The following is a 17,888-nucleotide window of genomic DNA, read 5'->3' as shown; positions in this document are numbered from 1 at the left end:
GGTGCACACTACAGTTGAATCAATCAAAATTAAATCAAACATCCGATTAAAGGCTATGTCCAAAGTAATAAGAATGTTAAAGTGACAATCAAAATTATTGAAATAAGAAATACCTAAAATTAAATCCATTTGTACTTAGATCTCCATTCATAATCCTGTATAATAAACACAGGACACATATTTTTCCTCTGCTTCTTTAGTGCAGTAAATTATGTCTGGAAATCATGAAGGGTGATATTTTAGCAAAAAATACAGTGAAGAAAAATGAATGATAGCACGTCTTGGCATATGTAAAAGGGAAACAAACTTGCAAGTTTCAACAACGTACAGTTAAATTTACAAATATAAGACAGTTAAACTTACAAAAATAAGAGAATAAAAATATGGAAAATACATAGGTAAAAATTCATCTTTGTCACTCTCACCCAGAATACTCCCTGCACTGCACAAGTTTGTCTCTTGCAACATGTAACAACTTAATCGCAATACTAATGTCAACGCGTTTTGCTGGAGTATGTTCGGAACATAATATCCCCACTTCAAATATAGATGTCACGCATATCTCCATTCCCCTGTTGTATGATTGATTTACATTCAAACCATGTTCTTGATCTAGTACAATCTGTGGATCAACAATGTCCATCACCCTTTGTGGGAGTGCCTTGCTCACATAAGCATGAAGATCCTTGCCATTGTCCATTAATAAGCTGCTTTCTGTAGGCCGCTTCCCGGAAAACATTTCTAGTAGAAGAATTCCATAACTATACACATCTCCCTCAGCAGATACCTCCCCACACATTCCATATTCTGCACAACAAAATGGTTTATAAAATTGGCAAAAAATAACTTTAATATATGAAACTCCTCTATGTTAAAAAAATTGAAATATTTCAAATCTTCAAGAAATATATGATAAACGTTTAACGAGATAGTTAAAGAAGTACTCAATATTAATAAAAGAAACAATATGAAAAGTCACCTGGAGGAACATATCCAATTGTACCACGTATAATAGTTGAACTCAATTGTGCTTGATTGATGTCACTTGTAGTAACAAAACAAAACCTCGCCAGACCAAAATCCCCAATACGAGCAATAAAATCCTCATCAAGAAGAATATTACTTGGCTTAATGTCGCAATGAATAATACTTGCATGACTATGATGATGTAGGTAATCTATTCCTAGTGCAATATCAATGGCAATATTAAATTTATTTCATACCCCTCATGATGATTAGGACTTGGATGCAACCAGCTGTCCAAACTCCCATTAGTCATGAACTCAAAAACCAAGGCCTTGAAGTCATTTCCATTATGATCAATGCTAGAGCATGCTGTGATGATCTTGGTAAGATTCCGATGACGAATGTTACTCAATGTTTCACACTCTGCCAAAAAACTCTTGTTGGCTCCATGTACTTCAACTTTTAGTACCTTCACGGCAACTATATGTTCCCCTGGTTCAAGAACTCCTTTGTAAACTGAACCGTATCTTCCTTCGCCGAGCAAGTTGTTCGGAGAAAATCCATTTGTAGCAAGTAAAAGGTCTTGATATGAAAGTTTAGGATATTGGTTATTATTTAATACTGGAATGGGTTCATTCAATTTCTGGGAATTTTGACGTCGATAGAACATTAAAGCAAGACATGCTAACATGATACCGAGGGGTACAATGACCAGGATGAGTATCATTTTGAAGGAAAATGCTGTTTTCTTATTCCTTGATACTTTCACGGGACAAGTAGACAAATTCAATGCTTGAATACCTCCACAAAGCTCTGAATTTCCAATTATCGAAAAAGCACTAATGTTGGAGAAAAGACCTTTTTTTGACACTTGTCCTCCAAGTTTGTTGTGCGACAAGTTGAGAAACATCATTTGAATCCCATCAAAAAAACTTGGAATACTCCCAGAGATATTATTGTTTGAAAGATCTAAATATGCAAGATTTCTCAAAGCTTTGAAAGATGATGGAATTTTACCTTGAAAATGGTTTCCTTCCATATACAGCTCCCTCAACATTAAACATCCATCAAGGGCAGTAGGTAGATCTCCGGTGAGTTTGTTATATGAAAGATCAAGTGCATCCAATTGTTTCAAGCTACCAATTTTGGATGGAAGTGGGCCGGTAAATAGATTTCGGGACAAATTAAGGTATAAACAATGGGAAGAAAACCCAATTATTTCATCAGGGATTACGCCGCTAAGCTTGTTGTCAGAAAGGTCCAGATCTTCTAAGGTTGAGACCTTAAACAATTGAGTAGGTAGGCGTCCTTGGAGCATATTACTCCATAAAAAGAGACCAACTAATTGAGTAAAGTTGCCAATGGAAGTTGGAATTGATCCTGAAATGTTGTTGTCGTGCAAACTTAATTTGCCCAATTTTGATAGCTCTCCAATTGATTCTGGAATGGTCCCCTTCAATAAGTTGCGAGCCAATGAAAATATTTTCAGGTTCTTAAGTTTTCCGATTTCATGAGGTATGCTTCCATATATGTGGTTTCCGGACAGATCCAGTTTCTCCATAGTAGTGGAGAGATTTACAATTGAATTCGGGAGCTGCCCTCTTAAACTAGTCTCATCTAAGCCCAACATTTTTAGACGCGTACAATTAACCAAAGAATTGAAGAAACTCAAGTCATCAGGCTGCATATTTTCTCCAACTGGATTCCGATCCAAATTTAGTATTTCAATATTATAAAGGCTACCCAAATTATTTGGTATAGGCCCAGTAATTTTGTTTTCAATGATTTCAAATGCAACCAAATTAGATGCATTAACTATTGATGGTGGAAATGGACCCGCAAATCTGTTTTCACTAACATAGAAGGTGTGCAGCCTAGGAAGGGTAAAACCCAAGTCTGTTGGAAGCGTTCCTTCTAGCCCATTAGCGGTTAGACCAACAACAGAGAGGAATGAATTGTTGTAAAGTTGTACGGGAACCATACCGGACAATCTGTTTGCTGACAAACCAAGAACACGGAGAGATGATAAATTCCCTATTGAAGGTGGAATTGATCCGGTAAAATGATTGTCTACAAGATCAAACTCATCAAGCATAGACCAAGAAGAAAAATCAGTGGGCAGTCCCCCTTCAAGAATGTTGGCACGCATACTGATGTTTCTAATATTTAAACAATGACTCAAATTGAAGGGAAATCCACCTTCAAAAGAATTGTAATTCAGATTAAGGTATTGAAGGCGAAACAGTCGACCAATTTCATTTGGGATTGAGCCATGAAAGTTGTTTTGATCGAGGTAAATTCCTCTGAGGAATGAGAGATTTCCAATTTGAGGTGACAGTGTTCTCACCAAGTGTAGTGAGGAGAGGTCAAGTGCTGTTACCCTCTGTCGTTTGCGGCTGCATGTAACACCAGTCCAATGACATAATTGGATAGAACTGTTCCATGAGTCTAGTGCACGCATTGGGTCACCTGTTATTGAAGACTTGAAAGAAAGCAAAGCCTGTTCATCAATGACAATGCTTGAAAATGAAGATACGAATGTTGTTGAGGTTCCGAATACGAAAACTAAAAGGATGTTGAATAGGAGAAAGTTAAAAATCATGATTGTACAATTAGGAAGAGAAAATGCAGTAGTGGTAAGATTGTACAATTAGGAAGAGAAAATGCAGCAGTGGTGAAGTATTGGTAGTGAATATTCAGCAAAACATGGATACCTTCATTTATCTACAAGGAGGCTGTGTATGCATATTCCACACGAGCTTATCAAAGAATTAAAAAATTTTGTCTGCAGCAAATGACTTTAGAAGGTCAAGCAGGTTAAGCCAAATAGCCAAATAAGTGGTGGAAACCAAATGGTCCCTGAAATGTTATCAGTATGATCAATGAGTGGCAGGTGCATTTTCCACACATTATAACAAACTATGAGTTCATGATAATCTTTCCATCTATAAACCAAAAGAGAAATACTGTACCAATTTTCTTCTTTATTTTTTCTAGTTTTGTTCAAAGTTTCTTGTGTTACATTTTCAATATCTTAAATTTGATCCTAGCCGCAAATTATTTGACAAGTTTACTTTGTTTATAGTCTAATAGCAAACACATATGAGACTGAAAATTTTATAAACCATTTATGGTGTGGATAAACCTCCACTTTCAGGTTCCTAGCAACTCCGTCAAAATTTTATAAACCCCGGCTTCAAGAAGAAAATGGATGACAAATCACAAATATGCTGGTCTAAAACAACTCTATTCGTATTGATATTACTGATTGGATTAATTCCAATTCTTGATATTGAATAAACTTCCTTTATTATTTTACCAATTTTAATTCTATTTTATATCGAACTCGATATTTTTATAATTTATATTAAATTCAACTTCTTCTACCAATTAGAAGAATTTAAATTTTAATTCATATAGAGTTTTATATCCTACTAGCTTAAAACCCGTGCGATGCACAAATTGCACAATTTTTTTTAATTTTATTTTATTTTTTTAAAAAATTGAATTATATTCTTAAGTTTGTTCATTTAAAACTTTAAATAATTTAACTTTATAATATTTATATTAGTAGACGTATATGTTCATAATTTTTTAGAATATTTAAACTTATTTAAATTGATAGCATTGGTAAGGAAGAATTTTATTATAACGAAATTATCATTTTATTGAGGGTAAAAATATAATATCTCCATTATGTTCGGACCCTAAAAAATATTATTTTAGCATGGTGATTACTTAATCGATTAACTATAATTTTATAAAAGATATTTGAAAAAGATAATAATACTGATTGAACGATATAATTTTATTGATAATTTTATGTGTTTTAAAAAAAAATTATTTATATTTTAAATTAAAATTTAATTTTTTAGTTCAAATCAATAGGATATGAATTATACTTATTCTAATATTAATTTGATTTATCTCGGATTAGTGGTTTACATTATTTTATTTTAGCCCCATATTCAATACACCAAATCAAAATAATTATTTTTAGTTTAATTTTATTTTTTTATAAAGTCTGGATAAATAAGATAATTTTGTTTTAGACTGAATAATTAGTATATATAATTTTATTTTTATTTCTCGAATTGTATTTTTATTTTAGTTTTGTATTAGTCTGAATCAATTGTATAATGTATTTTTTTATCTGGATAAATAAAAATTATTATTTTGTTTATCCAAGTTCATTAGTATAATTTTTTTAGGAGGATGAATAGTATTATTATTTTATCTTATACCGATTCGCATGATATATCAACTAAATCTTAATAATTATATTTAGTTTACTTAAATTTAATTTAGCTCGAAGTAACAAATTAGAATAATATAAAACTCGATATGAATTAAAAATATAAATTGGTAGAATACGTTGAATTTAATATAAATTATAATGATATAGAGTTCGATATAAAATAGAACTGAAATTGGTAAAGCAATCGAGTAAGTTGACTTCAATATCAATTACAATTAGAATTGATCGACCCAATAAGTAAAATTAGAATAACTAAGCGAGGATAATTAAGTAATTTCAGTAAGTACCGACCGACTACCAAAATTTTAATGTTGCGTCTATTATAATATAGTATAGATATTATAATACCTGAGTCAACCCATGTATTCAGTTAGTTAACAACAATATCCCATTAACAAATCAGAAAACTATGATTTATTTTAGATCCAATCAGAATTCAATCCTAAATTTTAGACCAATTAAATAAAATCTTACGTGAATCACAATTCTTAACTAAGGTTAAAAGAATTAGAATATATATAATTACAAATAGAATTAGAATAAAATAAACTACAAATAAAATAGAATTAGAATATAAAATTATTAATTAAGGTTAAAATATTAGAATATATTTAACTTACAAAAAAATTAGAATAAAATAAACTATAAATAGAATAGAATTACAATACAAAATTAAGCCACGGTTTTCTCACAGATACAGTCTCCTCTCCTCACCGATTGTTTCAGACAACTACAATTCATCGGACAACAAAACAAAGAAGACATATGCAAGTCATCCGACAGCAAAACGTATAATCAAATACCAAACCTAAACTGCACAATTATACCCTAGACTAAAAGCAAAAAAGCCTTTTATACTCTTCCCCAATTTGTGATTCAGGCAACGAGAGAAAGAAGTGAGTTATCCGCCAATTTCGACAACTATTATAGGTAAGCCCTCACTCACATATCCATCAAAAATCAATCTGAAGGTACTACTCTTTACTATGCTTGATATTTAATTGTATATATATATATATATATTGTAAAACTATGTTTGAGATTTAATTGTATGTGTATGTGTGTGTATATATCTATATTGTATGTTTTTTGTTCTAATTTTATGAGTTGCTATTGAAGAATTTTGTTTAGTTGATTGATTTTTTGTTTGAATTTGACGTTAAATTGTATTTGTTTAGTTTTCAATGATTTATGCATAATTATGTCATTAACATCCACAATAGCTTCAACCTTCTCTAATCCGTAAAAAACTCTGCCTATTCCACACAGCTTTAGCCAAATTAAATCAAAAATTCAAACTCAAACTCCCTCTGGTCTGAATAGTAGTATCAACGGAATTATCAGAATAAGTAATGCTTTCAACGACCTGGTAGAATATTTGTAATAATAACCAAAAGCATTGACAGTGAAGAAACCACAGATGAGTTTAGAGATGTTCTGCTTTGCTTACTTGGACACACTAAATGACCTCATCCAATTTCTAATTGTATAATACCACAAATAAAACACTTATTGTCCTTTTAATACCAGAAATAAAAAAACACTTTTACTGTCCTTAATAATTTAAAGTCATTTGTGATTTATGCAAAGATGTAAACAACTCAAACTCCACCAAAAAGTCCTACTTATGGACTACCTGTTTTTGAAACTCTGAAATGTACAGAAATAAAGGCCCAAAATATTATTTAATTGTATCATAATAAGAGTAGTGTCAGGATTAATGGGTGGAATGCAAGTCATAATAAGAAGTGCACAGGCTCTGATTTTGTTTTAGATTTTTATTCACTGATTGGGGAATGGCAAACACAGTTTCACTGTTGTAGTTCAACTGACTAGGGCTCTGTCATTTGTTTACCTGCCTGATACTAAAGATGACTTAAACATCAATACATCTTCAGCAATGCAAGGAAGGTCATTTGGCCTCAAACATATGAAGTTAGATCTCCTAAAAATAATAAAAAAGGCCTCCTGGATTGCCAATACAAAACACCTCACTAAATTAAGATGAAAATCCAGTGCAAATTAGAGGTTTTCATTTATGCCCTTATGTATATTAAAAATGTTATTTTTAAAATTAAATTATTCACAATTATAAAAAAATAAATTTATAAAATGAACATGTATAACTTAATTAGAAAAATAATTTCTATTTTATATTCATATCACTTCAAGGAGATGTAATATTGACACCTTATACTAAAATATAATATTTTATAATATTTATATTACTAATATTAGCATATACAAATTTTCTTATTCAAAATTTAAATTTTAATTATATAATTTATTTAAAACTCAGACATTAGTTTTTGGAAGCTACACCCAAAAAACATCTTGCAAATAAGAAGAAACTTGCAAATGAGAGGTTTCATTTATGCCCTAATGTATATTAACAATAGTATTTTAAAATTGATTTATTTGATTATAAATATTGACACCTAAAACTAAAATATAATATTACAATTATTAATTAAATTAGTAGTATTTATATATGCCCTAATGTATATCAACAATAGTAATATCAATGTATATATATATATACATTGTTAATTACTTATATTTTTTTCTTGAATTTGCCTTAATATCAAAATTATATATTAATTTTTATATACAATAAAAACCCATCATCAAAATTTGGAAATGCATTAATCTCATTATTTTAGTTGTCATTATATTCCACAACTTATTATCTTCAATGGTAGGTGATCAATATTTATACTTCCATTGGTTATTATAATGTAGTCTAATTTTTAAACTTTTTTCAGTACTCTGAAATAAACAACATAGTTAGGGTTTTGAGAGTCTACTGTCAAAACTACAGTTCTAGCCACCACTTATCCATTATTCAACTTTCATCCATCAATCGATCAAGCTCCTTTCGCTCTTTCATTTCTTCTTTTATTTAGCTATCATTTTTTTAATAAAATCAAGATCAGATCTTTTCGAGTACCTTGTTATCAAGGTTGTCAGTCGTGCCCATCTTTTTGGGATGTTGGTGTTTTATGTTGTGATGTTTTTCTGTGTTTTATTGCCGGTTTCGATAGTCGTTCCGAGAAGGATTTATATGATATTTTTGGAGATCCGTAAGGCTTGTGTCGGATCTGAGACAATGGTGGATATCGCAAAAGCTCGCAAAAGCTCATCTTTCACAACAAAAAAATGTTTGTATTTTAGGGGCATTTGTTGCTCTACTATCAATTGATATAATTGATAGTTCTGAACATTGTGCTACAAATGGTAAATGGTGTTTATGTAAATGTCAATTGTGTTACTACTAGTTTCGGAATTGATGTAGGTTGGATTACTCGAGATAGCATTGTAATACTTTTTAGATTAAAGAATTTGAATATTTTATGTGTTAAACAATCTGAAAACAAAACAACTATTTGGTTAGCTCGATTTTTGTTTCACAATCAGGCTGTAGTTGACAATTCGGGGGATTTGTCCGGTCGGGGTTCAATGTTTTAATGAATTTTTCACTTTGTTTGTCAAAAAAAATATATTTATACTTCCATTCTTTTTCTATAACTAAAAGTTATTAATAGATTTTTAAAATATTCAATTGACTTTTTTAAAATACGCAACTAAAATTTTCAATTTTTTATTTTCTTATCACATTCTCCTATTTATTTTATAAGCACTTCCATTACCATTTTTATTATATAATTTGTTGTCGATAGTAAAAAGTAGTATGATTAATGTTTGATATTCTTTGATAATTTAGGGTCCAAAAGTCCAAGGTTGGAAGAAATTTAAAAACAAAAATTTTTTGTCATGATAATTTCCATTCTCAACAACACGTCTCTTCAACCAAGAAAAGAAAGAGAAGTTTGTTAATGCTTTCTGCATCATAATTTACATGTTTTAATCTTATAATCTATCATTTTTTATGTTTGTAATTGTCATTCTAATTCAGGACGACCAAGGAAAGATGAAATTGTCATATCTTCTGACACATTTGCACATGTGTCACTTCCAGAAAAAAGGCCCGTTGGTATGGGTTCCACACTCTCGAGCGTTTAAATTTTCACTTTTACAGATTTTTGCTTTCTTTTTTATTTTATAGTTTTTCAAAGTTCATTTTTTTTTACTTTTTAAAAACGACAGGCCGACCAAGGACGGATGTGTTAGCCCTGCAAACACCAAATCTCATCAAATATTAGTTGAACAAAAGAGACCTGTTGGTATAACTTAATATCCCCACTACAAGGGTCATAATAATATTTTGTAATTCTTTGTTACAAATATCAAGAGAGAAAATTTATTTATTATATTTGAAAATGAATCTATTAACATGTCGTCCAAAAAAGGTTCAAATTAATCAAGTGACTATGCAAAAAAAACTTCAGGTACCAACTTACTTTATTCATTTGTTTAGAATGAAGTACTCTATTTAGTAGCTTCTCATCTTTTTATTTGTACTTTATATGTGATGTATAATAACTCGTACATATTAAATTTGTAGCAAAATTTTGTCCTTTGTTATCAAAGATGCCAACTCATTATTCATCTTTAGTAAATTATAATATGATCCACGCATCACCATCCTCACAACCGACAAAGGGCACGTATTACATTGCAATATTCATTATAAATTTGTTATAAAATAATTTCTTTCGTCAATCTTAATTGGACCTCGTAACTTTTTCAGGCATAGGGCGTTTATGTGATGATAACATGAATGGTATTACGCGAACATCAAGAAACTTAAAAGATATATATGTTAATTTAGTCTGATCTTTTGATGATATCATTGATTCTGAATCACATGATTATGTTGAACTCACCTCAAACATGTGTTATAACTTACATTCAAATCATTCCCATTAATAACATAGTGTTCATTTGAATTATGAGATTCCAAACTTTACAACTATACACACTACACTCAGTAACTTCTTATATCGATAAAGTAATTTTTTTAACATGCAGATGATATCATCGATGGTGATAATGGTGAGGATTTTAATAATGATGCTGTTGAGAATGATGCAGTCATGTGTGTAGTAGATCAAGGTAATGCTTTTGAATTAATAAGTAAACAAATATTTTATTTGTCGTTTGATAACAATTATAAATATAGTTTGTTGCCACAATTTTATTTATTTTATGGCCACCTAATTCAACTGCTATTAAAATGATAATCATTGTTAGATGTCGGGAGTCGCTATCTTAGCTTAGGCAAGTACAAGTGCAAATTTTGTCAGGCTATAATGTGGATAGAGGAGAGAAATAACAAATCCATGTCTGACCCAACATTCTCAATATGTTGTGGTGGCGGGCAAATTAAGTTGCCAAAGATCAAACAACCTCCTCAATATCTAGCAGAATTACTGTTTGGACAGTCAAGGCATTTCCGCGATTCGAGCAAAGTGTATAATTCCATATTTTCATATACATCATTGGGAGGTACCGTGGATAAACTTATAAACAAGAATGGAGGAGACCCGTTTTATTTTCGGCTAAGTTGTTAGAATCATCACAGTATCGGAAGTTTGGTGCCATCGCCGATACCTACAAATGCAATTGTGGCAAAATCAGGTCATATCCAGATAAGAGGTATCATACTCAATGAATTAAAAATTTCTAACATATGCAATCCATATATTCTTATACAATAATTATATATTAATGTGTATGTGTCTATATATATATATGCAGATTTAAAGTATCGATCTATGTAACCGATCCAAGTGAAATGATTCAAGTATTTCTGTTCGATCACGAAGTGAGAAGGTTAATATCGAGAAATGTAAACAACCTTATTGGTCAAAATATAAAGGTAGTGATTAACATTATAACTAATAGTAACTAGAAATTACTTAAATTATTGTATATCAATTATAAGATTATGATTTATTCTAACAAATAATAATACCCACCACACTACAGGAGGGAAACGTGACAAGTATCCTGATAAATTGAAAGAGATCGCTGAAAAACATTTGGTGCTCATAATATCATTAACTTGCAAAAACTTAGTCCATGGCAATAGCGTTTATTTTGCTTCAGATGTGGTTGAAAAAGATTCAACGGCATCACAAATATCCAAGATCACGTCAAATGGTGTTCAATTTGTTGTGGTAATCAAATACTTTTAAATTAAATAATTGATTATGTTATTTTATTCACAGAAAATAAGACTTCCACGCTAATTACATTTTAAATATTTTGTTTATTTTTTATTTAAACAGGCGTCTGATTCTACCAAGAATGACAAGGATAACATCACGGAGACAAAACCTGGCACACATAAACGCATCCGCATAAATGATAATGAGGCTAATAAGAAGAATAAATCTAAAATAGTGTAGGCCGTGCAATTTTGATTTTTCAAACTTCGATGTTACGTTCAAACAATTTTTACTTGTCCTTTGGCTGGCATCATTGCAAATATTAAATTTATATATTCGTTCAGTTGGATCATATCTATATTTGTTGCGGTAGATTAAATTTAAAACTTAACCTTTTGTTATAGTTGGAACAAATGCGTCAAAAAAATATGAAATTCAAATATGATACTATATATAAAAAAATTAATATAATCACTTAAAAAATTAAGCGTATAGATTTTCGGTGCGGGTAAAATGCTAGTTATTCTAATTTATTACTTCGGGCTAAATTAAATTTAAGCAGACTATAATAATTTTTAAGATTTAGTTGATATATAATGTGACTCGGGTTAAGATAAAATAATAATACTATCAATCTCCCAAAAAAATTATACTAATGAACTTGGATAAACAAAATAATATATTTTACTTATGCAAGATAAAACATTACATTATACAATTGATTCAGACTAACACAAAACTAAAATAAAAATACAATTCGACCAACAAAAATAAAATCATATATACTAATTATTCAATCTAAAACAAAATTTTCTTATTGATCCAAACTAAAATTTTATGTTAACTGAGTACCAACATAATTGAGACATTATATTTTTACTCTCAATAAAATAATAATTTCATTATAATAATATTCCCCCCTTTCACCAATGCTATCACTTTAAATAAGTTTAAAAATTCTAAAAAGTTATGAACATATACATCTACTAATATAATTATCACGAAGTATTGAAGTCATATCATTTAAAGTTTAAATGAACAAAATTAAGAATTCAATTCAATATATTCTTTTTAAAAAATATATAATATTAAAAAAATTCTGTGTGATCCGCGCACAGGTTTTAAGCTAGTACCTATTAAGCTAGTACTTATTAATACACATATGTGTATAAGTTAGTGATACTATAGTTTTAAAAAATAATGTAATGATTGAAATTTTATATTTTTATTGATATTTATAGGTGTGTTTATGAAAGATTATTATATTTAATTAAAAGATAAATTTTAGTTTGAGATCAATGGTATTCGAATTGTCATTAGTTTGTTACCCGACCAAATATATCTAACTATATTCAGATTTATGTTAGTTTAATATGTGTAAATCCGAATTAATGGTAAAATTTTATGTGTCAATTTTAAAAAAAATATGTTAGCTTGAGGCCCGTTATATCAACCAAATCCAGCTAATTATAATTACTATTTTGTTTAATTTTGTTTAATTCTTGTTATGGATAAAAAACTAAGGTTATTATTTGCTGTATTTATTGCTAAGGTTCGGGAGCTCAAGGCTTTTCGGAATTTTTAAATCATTTCTAAATAATTAAATCTAATTAAATAAGTAATTAAAATCAATTAATAATTAATTAAATCAATTAATCAATTAATTTTCGAATTAATTGACCAATTAATCAATTAAAAATTAACTGAAATTAATTAACTAATTAATTCAGATTTATTTTTGAATTAAAAATAATTTTCAGAATTAAAATACTAATTTTTAGAATTTTCAGAAATTAAAAATGAATTTTTATAATAAAAATAAATAGGAAATATGATTTTTAAACATTTTTAAAACAGGAATCCAACTTTTGCAAACTCTGGAAAGTTCAGGGACTGAACTTCATCGTTTTCAAAAGTTGGGGTACTAAACTGCAATTTTTCAGCCCTTCGCCGGAAAACAGTCGGGTTCGCCGGAGAACTCAACTCCGGCCTCCTCCCACCACCACAAACTCCAGATTTAATCTATACTTCACAAGGAACACAACCATGCCATCAATTCATTCTAATCATCCCGGAATTAGCCGGAAAATGATCAAGAATCTCGCCGGTTTCCGGCGAGTTCGACGAAAACTTTAAAACCTAACTCCCTCTTTTACAGACCTCGTTGATTCATGAAACTTATACTACTAGATTGCAAATTTCACAGAGAACACAACCCACTATAACACAACATCAATCTATCACAGAATAAGAAACCCCCAAATTTCAATTAAGAACATTCATACGGGTTATAAACCCTAATTTTAAAATTCGAAAATCAAACTCAAATTTGAACATGTTATTGAACTCCAAATCAGACGTATTACATATGAAAATCATCAGGAAAACAAGCTCTACAACATGCAATCATCAAATCATACAAACAATCATCCGAACAAAAATTCATATTTTTAATAATTTTAATTCGAAAATAAATAAATTTTCAGAAAATAAACCTTTGGTTCTGCAGTGAAACAAAGCTCAGAATCTGATAGAACACTTCAAATCCTTCATTTTGGTTACTCAAGCTTTGAAAACAGAGATCGGTAACGCCTTCGTTTTGCTGTTTGATTCTTAGAACATTTTATGTAATTAGGGTTTTTCTTTGAAAATTATAGAATAACTATCTGCAAATGATTTTGATACGAAATAAAATACGGTAAAAGGCTATTTATAATTACGGAAAATTAGTATCCCGTTGGATCATTCCGGATATAAAATGGTACGTTTATTTGTAAAAACTGATCTAAACGGTATCGGTTTCCGAGATAATTATCCAAATCAGTACAATTTGTACTGCGGTCTTGGTCTCAGCGCCTGGTTACACGTATTACGAGGTGATAATTGTGATAGTTTAATAAAAAGCTCCCGTTTCTCGAAAATACTAGTTTTATTGATTTACCGAAACGAATATTGTATCGAAAATGTTGCGCCGGGACCCGCGCAGGACAAACCGTACGCCGGATCGAAAAAGTCGAAACATGGAATATGCTAGGAATATTACAATTAGGTTAGGAAGGAGTTCTCGGAAATGTTTCGGGTTCTAAAAACGTAACAACGGATGACGTCGGTTGGTTCCCGTTTTTATAAAATAGATTTTAAATACTCGGAAAAAGATTTTAGAAATTTCAGATGATTCTTATAAATCCATAACCCAACATAAAAATAATTAGGAAGATATGACAATTATCTATATTTTATTTTGGACATATAAAAATTAAAATACTCAATTAATATTATTTTTGAATATCCAAGTACAGATAACATTTAACAATTAACTCACAGAATAGATACTGTACACACATAATAATTGTATAATAGCAAAAATAATTACACGATATATCCCGGATATTACAGGGTGGGCCACAGATGTGAATCGTAACTCGATTTCATTTTCCTCACAATACTTCTTGAATTTCTCGTTGTTGAACTGTGTTCCATTGTCAGTGACTAAGATGCGGGGAATTCCATACCGGCACATAATACTTTCCCATACGAATTGTGCAACCTGCTTAGTTGTGATCTTGGCCAAGGGCTTGGCTTCAATCCACTTGGTGAAATAATCAATGGCAACAATCAGAAACTTCCTTTGTGCCGTGGCCATGGGGAAATGCCCTAATATGTCCATCCCCCACATAGCAAAGGGGATGGGCGAGTTGATAGAGGTCAGCATCTCGGGGGGTTGTCTAACAACCGGTGCGTGCTTATGACAACGGTCACATTTTTTCACATATTCTTTGGCATCAGCCATCATTTCTGGCCAATAGAAGCCTAAAAGGGTTATCTTATGAGCCAAGGCCCTGCCCCCAAGTGTTGCCCGCATATGCCTTCATGTACTTCTTCAAGAGCCAAGCGAGCCTCATCAGGCCTGAGGCATCTTAAGTAGGGAACCACGAAAGATCTCTTATACAAAATTCCATCTATTAAAGAGTATCTAAGTGCTCGAACATCCAATTTTCGTGCTTCAGCAGCATCGTTAGGTAACCAGCCGGTTTGAATGTGAGCCTTAATGGGATCAATCCATGACGTCCCCAGGCCTATAGGAGCCACAAGCTTAATATCAATGCTCCGTGTTTTCAGAACGCGATAGTATACACTTCCAGAACTTTCTTCCATTTCAGACGAAGCAAACTTTGACAACGCATCCGCCTTAGCATTTTCCTCCCTTGGAATATGCTCAACATGGCATTCATCAAATTGGGTCATCACAACCCTTACTAGACGGACATATTTAGCCATCGTCTCATCCCTTGCCTCAAACTCTCCCTTCATCTGGGATACGACCAACTTCGAGTCTCCACAGACATTTAAGTTCTTGACTCTAAGTGTCCCTGCTAAGCCAAGACCAGAGCTATCAGAGCTTCATATTCTGCCTCATTGTTTGTGGTTGGAAGTCTAACTTAATGGCATACTCAATTAAGAACCCATCAGGGCTTTGTAAAACCAAACCTGCTCCACTTGAATTCATTTTTGATGCTTCATCAAAATAGAGAACCCAGTATTCTTTCTCCTTATCATCCTTCTATTTATCCCCATTATCGACTTCCTTGTCTTGAGGGATGGTATCTTCCTGCCCCCTGACTTCTTGGTTGGGTATGGTACATTCCACCACGAAGTCAGCTAGTGCCTGGGCTTTTATTGCCGTTCATGGCTTATACTTGAGATCGAACTCTCCCAGCTCTATTGCCCACTTGATCAATCTCCCACTTGCCTTGGGACTGTGAATGATATTTCTCAGGGGCTGATTCGTTAGCACCTCAATCTGATGAGCCTGAAAGTAAGGACGCAGCTTTCTCGAAGCCATTACCAAAGCTAGAGCAAATTTCTCAATAGTTTAATAATTTAACTCAGCACCATGCAGAATTTTGCTGACGTAGTATACGGGTTTCTGGACTTTCAGTTCCTCCTTAACCAATACAGCGCTCAAGGCACTCTCTGAAACAGCCAAGTACAAGAATAAAACTTCATTCAAAACTGGCTTGGCCAACAACGGGGCCTGCGCCATGTATTTCTTCAATTCTTCGAAATCCTTCTGGTTTTCCTCACTCCATACAAAGTCCTTAATGTTTTTAGTGACTTATAGAATGATAGGCACTTGTCTCCTGACTTAGAGATGAACTGTCCCAAAGCAGCAACCCGTCTTGTGAGCTTCTGAACATTCTTGATAGTTTTTGGTGGTTCCATGTCCAGGATTGCCTTTATTTTATCGGGGTTAGCCTCGATCCCTCTCTTGGAGACCATTAATCCCAAAAATTTTCCAGACCCTACTCCGAAAGCACACTTTGTAGGATTTAACATCATCTTGTGGTACCTCAGGACCTCAAAAGCTTCCCTCAAATGGGCTATATGATCAGTCTTTACTAGACTCTTGACTAACATGTCATCAATATAGACTTCCATAGTCTTGCCAATAAGATCCTTAAAAATTTTATTTACCAACCTTTGATAGGTGGCTCCTGCATTCTTAAGACCAAATGCCATAACAAGATAACAATAAATACCAAAGTCAGTGATGAATGATACCTTTGAGATGTCGTCCTTGTGCATCTTGATCTGATTGTATCCACTAAATCCATCTATAAAGCTCAGCATTTCATGCCCAGCAGTGGCATCTATCAAGGTATCGATCCTTGGTAACGGAAAACAGTCCTTAGGACATGCATCATTTAGATCAGTGAAGTCCACACACATCCTCCATTTTCCATTAGCCTTCTTCACCATTACAGGATTTGCTAACCACTCTGGAAATTGAATCTCCTCAATAAAACCAGCCTCCAAGAGTTTCCCCACTTCCTGTTTTATAGCTTCTTGCCTTTCTGGAGCAAAACTTCTTTTCTTTTGTTTTACCGTCTTCCGATTTGGGTCCACATTCAGCTTGTGAGTAATCAATTCCGGGTCTATGCCTGGCATATCAGCCGCTGACCATGCAAAAATATCACTATTTTCTTGCAAAAATTTCACCAACTTCCCTCTAAAAGGTTCCTCGAGTGTTGTTCCAATAAAAGTCTCCTTCCCAGGGTCTTCGGGGGCCAAAGGAATTGAAACCAAGTCTTCTGCTGGCTTTTCCCTTTTCTCATCATTTTCTCGGATATCCAGATCTTCAATAGGAAGAACCTTCCCCCCAACTCCATCTGCCCTCAAAGAGGCCACATAACAGCTTCTAACCATTTTTTGATCTCCTCTTTCTTCTCCAATCCCATCTCGAGTTGGAAACTTCATAACTGAATGATAAGAAGAAGGGACTGCCTTAAAGGCGTGTATCTCTGTTCTTCCCATGATAGCGTTGTAGGTCGAACTAGCCTTCACCACCATAAAGTCCAACATTTGAGTTGCTTGCCTTGGTTCCTGTCCTATAGTTGTTGGCAACTTGATTATTCCTTCTACGGGGCATTCCACTCCTGCGAATCCATATATCGGCATGTCAGTTGGGGTCAATTGAGAGTCATTATATCCCATCCTTAAAAAGGTGTCATGGAGCAAAATATCCACTGAAGCACCATTATCCACAAGGACCCTTCTTACTGGGCTGTTCCCTATTATCGGGGTTATGA

At 32.2% G+C, this 17,888-nt stretch overlaps 1 protein-coding gene and 1 long non-coding RNA gene across 2 annotated transcripts; one reads left to right on the top strand and one right to left on the bottom strand.

The window, feature by feature from the left end:
- Window positions 1-262: 262 nt before the first annotated feature.
- Window positions 263-3,769, bottom strand: LOC141671967 (putative receptor-like protein kinase At3g47110). Its single transcript, XM_074478436.1, has 2 exons — window positions 980-3,769; window positions 263-807 (listed from the first exon to the last, which is right to left on the bottom strand). The coding sequence occupies exon 1, from the start codon at window positions 3,566-3,568 to the stop codon at window positions 1,184-1,186; it is 2,385 nt and encodes a 794-aa protein (XP_074334537.1). The 5' UTR covers window positions 3,569-3,769; the 3' UTR covers window positions 263-807; window positions 980-1,183.
- A 2,136-nt stretch (window positions 3,770-5,905) lies between these two features.
- Window positions 5,906-8,573, top strand: LOC141672683 (uncharacterized). The gene is made up of 2 exons (XR_012555649.1): window positions 5,906-6,154; window positions 8,269-8,573. It is a non-coding gene; the product is annotated as an uncharacterized LOC141672683 (long non-coding RNA).
- The last annotated feature ends 9,315 nt before the right edge of the window (window positions 8,574-17,888 follow it).

The sequence above is a fragment of the Apium graveolens genome, chromosome 7 (genome assembly GCF_009905375.1).
Source record: "Apium graveolens cultivar Ventura chromosome 7, ASM990537v1, whole genome shotgun sequence".
Classification (NCBI taxonomy): domain Eukaryota; kingdom Viridiplantae; phylum Streptophyta; class Magnoliopsida; order Apiales; family Apiaceae; genus Apium; species Apium graveolens.
Note: the sequence above shows the minus strand (reverse complement) of the source record. Positions and strands in the feature narration are given on the sequence as shown.